This window comes from Psittacula echo, assembly GCF_963264785.1.
Source record: "Psittacula echo genome assembly, chromosome: 7".
Lineage (NCBI taxonomy): Eukaryota > Metazoa > Chordata > Aves > Psittaciformes > Psittacidae > Psittacula > Psittacula echo.
In genome coordinates, this window is record NC_137740.1 from 27,062,850 (window position 1) to 27,072,894 (window position 10,045).

The 10,045-nt window shown below is 44.8% G+C and overlaps 1 protein-coding gene across 1 annotated transcript; it reads right to left on the reverse strand.

The window, feature by feature from the left end:
- Positions 1-803: 803 nt before the first annotated feature.
- On the reverse strand, positions 804-8,217 carry CLDN16 (claudin 16; the record flags this gene model as incomplete). Its single annotated transcript, XM_080623299.1, has 5 exons — positions 804-943; positions 1,299-1,490; positions 2,577-2,741; positions 3,002-3,104; positions 8,104-8,217. 5 exons carry the CDS (start codon positions 8,215-8,217, stop codon positions 804-806), a joined length of 714 nt encoding a protein of 237 aa, XP_080479425.1.
- Between the last annotated feature and the right edge of the window lie 1,828 nt (positions 8,218-10,045).

Genomic DNA, 10,045 nt, shown 5'->3' on the forward strand with positions numbered 1-10,045 from the left:
GTTGATAGAAAGAAAGAGTAGGTTTTACTATCATTTATCCTAGTTTCTAGCTGGTATAGACATATTGTCATGCACAACATCAGATCTTGGATCTTCACTCACTTTGTCCAGGAAAATTTTTACTAAGCATAAAGAAGCTATCGATTTCCAGATCTGTGAGTCTAGAGCATCTGTAACATACATTTTGACACATACTGAGAAGGACTGTAATATGCACCTGAATTTACAGTGTTTCCTCAGTGCAGAGGTTCACAGGCCAAAGAGAGGGTCAGGCATTTAACACAGCTCTTTATCTTCTGCTGAACTCTCCAGCTGCCCGTAAGAGCAGCAGACCACCATGCTGGGTACGCATGGTCCAGATGTTGGCTGGACGATCAGTCCCTCTCTTCACCTCTATTTTCTGCTTTGCACAGTCTGTTGACACATTGTAGACATGGAACAGATCCATCTTACAGTTTGGGGATCTCCATGCAGAACACTGGCATCTGATCCAGGAGCAGCCAATTTATCTCGCTCATATTGATATCGTTGAGACAAACGCTGAAAGACTTCATGCTGGTTATTTCAGTCAGTGCTTATGCAAGTCGCCTTGGCACTCAAGACAACGGATTCCCTAAAACAAGATCTTTTCAGAGCTTACTTTCTTGAAGGAATTTTTTTTGAAGCTCTCATAATGCAAATATTATAGCATACAGTACATCCTTAAAATTTAACTTCACATTTGTGTGGCAACCAGGAGCTTGGGTATCTGTGCAAGCCATACAAGTGCAAGTAGAGCTTGTTCTGGAGTGCTTACCTCCTCCTCATACTCTTGTGTCAACTGCATACATTTTGGCAGTAGCTGTTTGCGAGGATGGCAAATGAACATTTGTTACAATTGTCCCAGCTGAGGAATAGCCTTTCCTCAAGGAGTAAGCAGAGTGGAGTCTTCCAGAGCTGGTCTCTGTGAGGCACAGGGAGAGAAATAGGATCTGCTAATGAGTGCTTGGTAACTTTCAGCTGCAAAGCCTCAAAATGCAGAGAAAGCAGCACTCTAAGATATGACATAATAACACTTTTAATGTGATACTGACACCTCAGCTCCCACCTGAAGACCTTGATGCACTTTCTAGAGATGCTGAAATAAGACTTTTCCCATTTTACAGCTGAAGACATTGCTGTTGGGGATGAGCAACCATCTGGAAGAATGTCCCCAAAGGACTTTCCCCACCCTGTGTGCCTGTAGCACCCCCTGAGCACCTGTAGTACACCCTGAGCGGTGGCTCTATCTGTGTTTCAGACCTGCCACAGTTCCTCACCTCCGAAAAGATACATGCAGCAGGTGAGCAGGGCCCCAGATAAGAAACAGCCAAGTGACCCCGCCATGCCGAGCCAACATGACCAGCCAAACTTGTACTGGATGCCCAGAAACACGTTGTGGAAGACCAGAGAGGAGCGTTCCACGTAGACATCAATGGCGTACCACACCGAGCCAGTAATTCCTGGGAGACCTGCAGGACAGGAGGGAGGTACCACACACAGCCCCCAGATGGACCACAAGATCACAAACAGAAAACTTGGAGCTATAGCCTGCTGTATGATGAGTCAGACTTTAGGATGCAAAGACCTTCCTCGGACAGCAGGTTTTAGTCCCTGTTCAGTCTCAGCCCAGTCACTCTGATGTGTTCACCCTGGCTCCTACTGATACCAGGTGGAAAGTTGTCAGGCAGAAACTGTACCTCGCAGCACTCACAGACACCATCAACGCCAGCTGGCAGCACTTAGGTTTCTGCAGTATAAGGCAGAAATCTCTTCCCTTCTCAGCTTATTTAACAACCTGTTGCAAAGTTGCTCCAAGAATTTGATTTTCTAATCTTTCTTGACTTGCAGAACTTTGACAGTGTTTTTCAGACAAACTTTGTCTGGTGAATGGAGGACTCTTAAAAGAAACTCTCAAGTTTTATACATGTGCTCCCAGTGGCTGGGGTGAGTTACATGTGAAATCTTTTTACAGTGAAGCACAGGTAGATGCTCAATATTGGCATGAAGTTAAGTGAAAATACTTGGTACCTAGTTAGCTATTTATTTTTGCATTTAAAATTCTCCCACTGGCTGTAACAGAAAAAGCACCTTAGTTGGGTATTTATCACCTAGGAGGACAGATGTGCTATTATCCTTTTATTAGAGATCGGCTGCAGAGATTTCAGGCTTAGTGACTTGCTCAAGGTCACACAGTCTGTGGCAGAGCCAGGAACTGAACCAGGATTCTGGGACTTTGTAGTCCTTCTGCAATTAGATCCCTTTGCCTTGTCAACAACACTCACTTCTTCTCAGTAAAATAGCAGTAAATGGAAGTCGGTCAACTCAGAGCCAAGTCACCTGGTCAACACATGAAATATAAGCGGATAAATGATACGTGCTGTTAGGGGCAGGCAGTGAACAGAGGCATTTGCACAAATAAAGCAAATAAAGATCCTTCTCCCATGTCTACCCTCTAGAAAATCACTGGCTCCTCTCCCCAAAATAAAAGAAGGCTTTAAAGTTTCCGTGCTTTCCCAAAGGGTGTTCTGCAGGATGCAGGCACAGCAGGGAAATACCTGCAATGAGCAACATAACTCCAGAGACCAGGCAGATGCGCAGCTTGATGAGTGGCTCATCAGGAAGGAATTTCACACAGTCCAGTCCCAGGACAAGGAAGAGAAATCCAAATCCTGCCAGGATATCTGCTGTGATCATCATGGCTCGGGTCAGGACCAGCTTCACTGCAGGATAAAAGCAAATCCTTCTAGTGCACAAGAAATGGAAATGTGGGTGGGTAATGGGGACAGATCCTGTGGGAACATTTTTTTCCTGGAGTGCAGCTTTCTCCAGCTTCCCCTGGGAGTAATACCTCACTAAGGAAAGAAACAAGGCTTTAATATGTATGCGCACCAAATCATGTCTCACTGAGTAGAACAGATACTCTTTTTGTATACACTTGGGTATCCCTACCACTTGTAGAAACATTTTGACTCTTACATACCAGGGTGCTCGGCGAAGATAGAGTCGTACTCATCGCAAGTTTGGATCCCATCAAAAACATTTGTGACACATTCCCACCATAGGCCACGGCATTTTGTACTCACCTGTGGGTTAAGAAGAGAAATAATACCGTAAGTTAATATACCCACCAACACAGGGGATGGTCAGCTAGGCCCTTCGACAGAAATCCTGGTCCCATTCCATTGATGGCAAACCAGAGCTGTGAAGCCTGAAGAATTAAAAAAGTAACAAGATGGACAAAAAGCACAATTTTTTCTGTGTCGCTACTAATGGTTTTAAATTAGAGAAAAAGAAATTCAGACTAGACATTAGGAAAAGAAAAAAACCCACAACTCCCTATTGGTAAGGATAAAAATCCTAAAGGAAGTTGGGGGGTGACTGACGGGAGAGATCTAAGAGCAGGTTTGATCACTCCTTGCCAAACGCTTGTCTAAGCTGAGCAGGGTAGGGCTATGCACCAGATGACCTGAGACTTTGCTGTCCATGCTTCCTTTACACCATCCTCCTGACAAGAAAGAGCAGCTCAGAGGGGAGTGTGACTGTCAGGGCAAGCATTGCACCTGCTATAGGAGGTGGCCCATGGTATGGTGAAGGACGACTTTGCTGCTGAGCAGAGGTGTGGAAGCAGGCTCTTCTCCAGACGCGTGTGGAGGGCTCCCCCCAAATGACTCAGCCATAAAGACTGGCTGGAAAATGAGAGGCAGCTGTCCTTGATCCTGGTCCTGCACCTCTGGGTGCTCTGCAGGCTACGGGACCACGTGTGCACGAGCCATGCTCATTGCTGAGACATCCAGGCTTGGGCAGACGTTGCAGTAGCATCATGGCTAATTGTCTCTGCTGTCTTGAAGCGTAGATATCAGCCCAGCCTTCCATAAATCACTTTATTATGGGAGGTATTTTCATTACCAATGCAAATATGACAACAAGCACCTTTAAAACATTCCTGGAATTGCTCATACAAGGAGCAGCGTTAATGTTGGTTCAGCTTTCAACTCCAGCCTGCCCTGCTGCTGCCAGCGACAGCCACTGCAGTTAATGGAAGGAAAAACTCTACCAGGGATTTGTTTCATGCTGGGGAAGGGGACCAGGCTTGCTTGGCTGATGCAATAAGTTCATTTTTCTTGTATTGTGTAAATCAGAAAGCAGATAACATATCTCAGACTGTCAATAGAGTCTCATTCAAGATGTACTGAAGTCTATAGCCAACTGCAATATTTTTCCACAATACAATGTCTGAGCCAAACTGTACTGTGATAATGCACTGTGAATAAAAGGCAAGTAAAAATGACTTGTTACTTCATACTGGCAAAAAAAGATACTATTATGTTTAAATGAAAACAAGCTATACATTTTGTTTCATTAAGACGAAAAGTACTTACAATTTCTGAGATTTTCAGTGCAGGTTTGATGACAGATATCAAGAAGAAATTACAGGCAGTGTTGGAAAACCTGGTTTCCTTGATTCTGTGTTTTTCAAGAGAACAGTGTTATGTAAAACAATTTGCCATTTTTGTATTTCGTGTAGGTTTCTACCATGACCCTTTTAATCCAGCCACAGCTCCTCTTCTGTCTTAACACTCCACCATCCAGGCTGTGCTTGAAATTAGCATTTTTTTATTAAATTACATGTTTTTCACTTGTGTTTGTATCATTTAATGTTCCTTCCAAACCACCATAGGCTTATTCGTGCTACTCTGTATTCAGCTAACACTCTCAGTTACTTCCTCACTTCTCTGAATTTGTGTTATTTTTTTAAATGTTACAAGCAGCATCTTTGTCTAAATTATTTATAAAACGACTAACAGGATTCTAGGCTTTGTCAGCCTCCAAGCAAAACAGAAGTCTTGCAGTGCAACAGTTGTGATCACGATCTAGCTTGTGAAACACCCCCCCTTTCCAGACTTGATAAATGTTTTGTGTTTCTTGGGATGTTTCAGTTGTCGCTTACTCCTGCTAGTGCTGAACAAGGGCAGAAGCAAGGATCAGCCCATCTCTGTCCAGCCCATGTATAGCCAGGTATAAAGTGTCTCATTGCCTGCTGCGGAAGGGATGGGAACGAACATCAGAGAGGGGACCTGTGGTTGGCCTCGCCACTGCTGAGCTGTTCCGTTTTCTGTTATCTGCCTCTTCTGTTATCTGCCATCCCATGTCTTTGTGCAACCTTTGTCCTTCAGGTTGTTAATCTCCTCCCAAACCACCCTTGAGCATCTTACCTTGCACAGACAGCACAGACCTGCAGGCACATGGAAACTCACTGTTGTAAATGGGAGAGGGGAGAGGGGAGAGGGGTGGCTGAGGTGTCACATAAGGGCATGGATTTCCCCATCCCATGGGTGGTCTCATGTTAGGAGCACTAATTCGCTATCACCTCTTTCTCCTCATAGCAAATTTACTCCAGCTACACTGAGCACAGCCAAAGACTCCCTGAGAAGCGAAACATCACAGCCAAACTCCTCATCCCCCACTTGGATTATGAAACACATTGCCACGACCTGCTTTCCCTAACACAAGTATGCATGTAAAACATAAACTGCATAATGACGGCAATATATATAATTACATCCTATGCATAATGTATAATTAATATTAAAATAATTCTAATACAAAAAAATGAGAGAACAAGCACACATTTCCCCTTCTGGGGAAAGCGGAGAAGACAAACATGTGAGCGATGTTAGTCACAGTGTTATATCGCACTATAAGAAGGTGCTAACCTACAATGATTACAAACCCAGCGCAAGAGAAAGACAGGCAGCATTTAACAGTGGTAATATTTTTAATCTGCCTGCAACAGGGAGGGACTGTGTACACAACACAGCGTTTGTGGGGAAGGACATTATGGTTTTTTCCCAGCACAAACTAGTGTAAAAATTGACCCAGGCTTGTCCTGATGATCACACGGAACACACCAGCTTAAACCACTTTCTTTGTTGCTGTACATAACCTGGTTGTATCTGAAGGGAAGACAAGGGTTGTGGGAGTTGGCCGAGGCCCCTGCAACCTCTCCAAGGCTGCTGCCCTCACGACTGCCTGGCTGCTTTCTCCTGAGCTGCTCCTCTCCAGCAGAACCACAGTGAAGGCTTCACACCCTCCCAGCTGCTGGGGGCCAGGGTCAAAGCCAAGCGGCTTCGAGGGATCTCGTTAATGTATACAAATATCTCAAAGGCGGTGCCAGGAGGATGGTGCCAGACTCTTTTCAGTGGTGCCCAGTGACAGGATGAGGAGCAATGGCCATAAACTAAAACATAAAAAGTTTCACCTCAAGATGAGGAAGAACTTCTTTGCATTGAGGATGGCAGAGCACCGGAACAGGCTGCCCACAGGGGTTGTAGAGTCTTCCTCTTTGGAGACATTCAAAACCCACCTGGAAATGTTCCTTTGTAACCTGCTCTAGGTGCTTGGCAGGGGAGATGGTCTTCAGAGGTCCCTTCCAACCCTAACGATTCTGTAACTCTCTAATGCTGGAGAATAGAGTTCCTTTCTCTTGAAGTCGAAGTTGCCTGACTTATTCCAGCTGAAAACAGGAGTCATTGTGGACCCCACACCTTTCTGGCCATGGACAGTTTACCTGCATTCCCCAGTTTAGAGAGGCAGTGAGTCATTAGGGCCATTAAGGAGATCAGTGGTCAGGTATTAAGGCTGGGGGCAGTTTTGCTTCATTGTTTAGTATTCACACTCAGAGCAGGAATGTGAGAGTAGTGGCTGCTAATTGCCAAACTGGGTGCTAATGGAGCACTTCGCACAGCCCAGCGCAGGTGCCTTTGTGCCAAGAAGACAAGGTTACACAGCCTCAGGGTAACAGACTGGTTCTTTCCTAGACTCATTCTCATTCTGTTCAGGAGCTGGGTCTCCCTCTTGTTTTTCCCCACAATTCGGGATCCATTTGGCTTTTCTGAGTATACTGATATCTTCAGCTGATTACAGACAATTCACATCTTCCTGAAATGAATCTAAAATATCTAGTTAATTTAAGATGATAAATGCAGAGTGATATGCCATCCAGCATCAGTGGGTGCACACTGTTCTCTCTGCAAAGAAGCTCACTGAGCAGACACACTGACCATCAGCAACTTCACTGAATTGGATCTATGACCACCTCAGTCATCTCCACCCACCTCCTAGTGCGGGACTGGCAATCAGGTTGTCTGGATTTCTTGTGGCATAGAGAAAAAATGTATTTTTCTTACAATAAGTTTTATCCTTCTTTCCTCAGATAATTCATTACTTGATGTGATGCAGCTTAACGTTGCACTGCAATCACAGACTACAGAGGAGCTCTTCTGGTTTCCTGTGCTTGATAGCAGATCAAAAGTTTCTTCCTGATATATTCAGTCAAACTCTCTGTCTTGGAAGGTGTTTCATCTTCACTGCACAAACCGTCCTGTTTGCCAAAGAGCAGATGCCCACACTGCAGCCCCTAAATGTGCTGACTGCTTTAGGAAGAAAAGTACAAACTGAGTGATGGAGAAATGGTCATGGTTTGGGGGTCTGGGGTCTGGAGTCTAGGGCACACCTTGCATGTAAGCAGCGCTCTACTTCCTTATTTGCAACATCTTTTTGCCAGTACCTTTCTCTAACAGGAGAATGCTACTGTCTGCACAAGGTCAAGAAGGTATTTTTGACTGCTGGATCTGATGCCAGTCTCCATGCACCCCATAAATTTCTGTTAACCTTATAGTTCAATGGCTTTTAAGAAAAAGACTCGAAGAGCACAGGTGTACACACTGGACTTGTCCACCAGGTCTGATTTACAAAACTAGAAACATCTTCAAACTATCCATGCAGGCTGGAGATGCAGGATTAACTGTACTGAAATTCATGCACATTTAAATGTAGAGCCTGTAGACCTTTCCTGAACTTACTAATTGAGAGCAGAGTCTGGATAATAGTCTGGTAGAGAGAGTTACACGAAATACCACTTATCCCCTGCTCTTGCCGTAGTCATTCATTTCATTTTCATCCGCTTTCATCCAGCACAACAGGGAAAAAGTGCATGGGAGTGGAGAAATGATGTCAGGAACTGTTTGGTCTCTCTAGGACACATTTATTTTGGTGATCAGGCTGTCCTCACCCCAATCTTACCTCCAGGGAATCATCAGCATTCACCATCCAGCAGTCTGTCCAGGTAGATGCTATCAAAAACCCAGTAGACAAGAAAGCAAAAAAACAGCCCACATACTGGAGGAAAAACCTCATGCCAGCAGATGCTCAGCACATCCAGCGGGTGAGAAAAACAATGCCCAGCCCTTGTTCTCACAGCTGAGGTAAACGCAGAACTTTACTGTCCCAGGGCACTGCCAACCTCTTCCAGCGGCTTTGAACAGCCAGAACTTGTCACCTCTGCAGATGCCATCCGTTAGTGATGGCTGCAGGAGCAATGCTCACCTGCAGTGGGGAGGGGAGGAGGGTGAGAGCACCCACGGGAGCTGTTGCAGCCAATCCGCCCTGCACAGTTAAAGCTCCTGTCATGCCTGGCTGAAGAGAAATGGGTTGTGCAGAACTGGCATGCAAGTAACTGGAGTCCTGGACTTGCAAGGAAAACAGGTATCATTGCAGGTTTTGGCAATGCAGGGATTAAAAAACAATCAAAACTTGCTCTCCAGGGCAGAGGTTTTGAGCAAGGGACACACAGAAGAGCTTTCATGTACACGCACGTTTACTCTTGTACGTTGGTTCATGGCCTAGCATTGAGCAGCTATAAAATATCTTGGTGTAGATCCCAGGCCTTTTGGTTACCCTATTGGTCTCCGATACAGTGATGATATAGTTCAATACAGAAATGTCACTAGAAAGAGAAGGGAAAAAGTAGCAGTCATGGGCCTTCAGGGCCAACACCAACAACCATCCCAGCTCAGATATAGAGCTCTGTATTCTGCATTTAAGCCAGACCTAGATAGTTTTCATGCTCTGGACTTCTATTTGTTCATGGCCTGAGTCTGGCTCAAATGAACTTTCCAAAGAAATGACAGTTTGGGGGGTTTGGTTGGATTTTACCTGATCACTTACTGCCATTGCAACCTTCCAGTTTTCCTGCAGGACTCCCTGGGCAAGCAGAGGTCACACAGGCTGCTGGGAACAGACAGACATAGCTTCTGTAAGCAGTCTTCTCACTCAGTGTCTCCTCTCACACAGTGCTGAGAAACCCAGCAGGGCTCCAGGGTTTCCAGGAAAACCAAGGGGAGTGAGATAAGAGAATAGAGATTCCTCCCATCCCAAAGATGCACAGAAACCATCACATCCTCAGTAATCTCTAGTTTTTTTAAAGAAGAGCCTTAAAAACACTGGACACCAGCCTGTAGTGGGCAAGTATTCAACACAGTGCTGAAGAACAGATTCTTGCTCTGCTTACAGTCTGCTTGCCTGAACTGATGGTGTCTGAAATATCAGCTGTGTCCTCCAGATGGAGCCAGTTGGTACTTTTACAGAATAGCTCAAAGCTTGCCTTCTCCTGCGAGATTTCTCTCCAAATACAATAGCAATAACAAGTTTATTATTCTTACAATATATAACCCGTACAATTCCTGTCATAACCTCATGAGGCAGTTTTACTGTCAGAGTTAACACTCTTTTCCCTTGATCCCAGGATCACTCTGTTTCTCAGAGTTCACACTGCAGAAGAGGTCCTTAGCACATACTTTAGGAGACATTAGATAGAGAACAGAAGTACCAGGTTCAAAAGGCCAGGGCATGCAGCACTCCCTGCAGCTTTCATTTTTCTGCTCTCTGTTTTCTAATTCTATTCATAGACACTGACAAATGAGGAACTTATTCTTTCTCTGCCAGATGCATGTTTTAATATGGTTACGTGGGTATGATACTTTCTGCTGAGTTTTCTCATATCCACATGTAAGTACAAGGAAAAAAAAAACGTCACCAAAAAAGAGACAAACACAAAAAACCAAACCAAATCAAACCAAACAAAACCAACAAACCAAAACTCCCCAAAACAAACACGATCTTCACTTTATGGCTTTCTGTAACAAGGGTAGAGTTGTGTTTCCATTGGTTCTGACCCACAGTGACA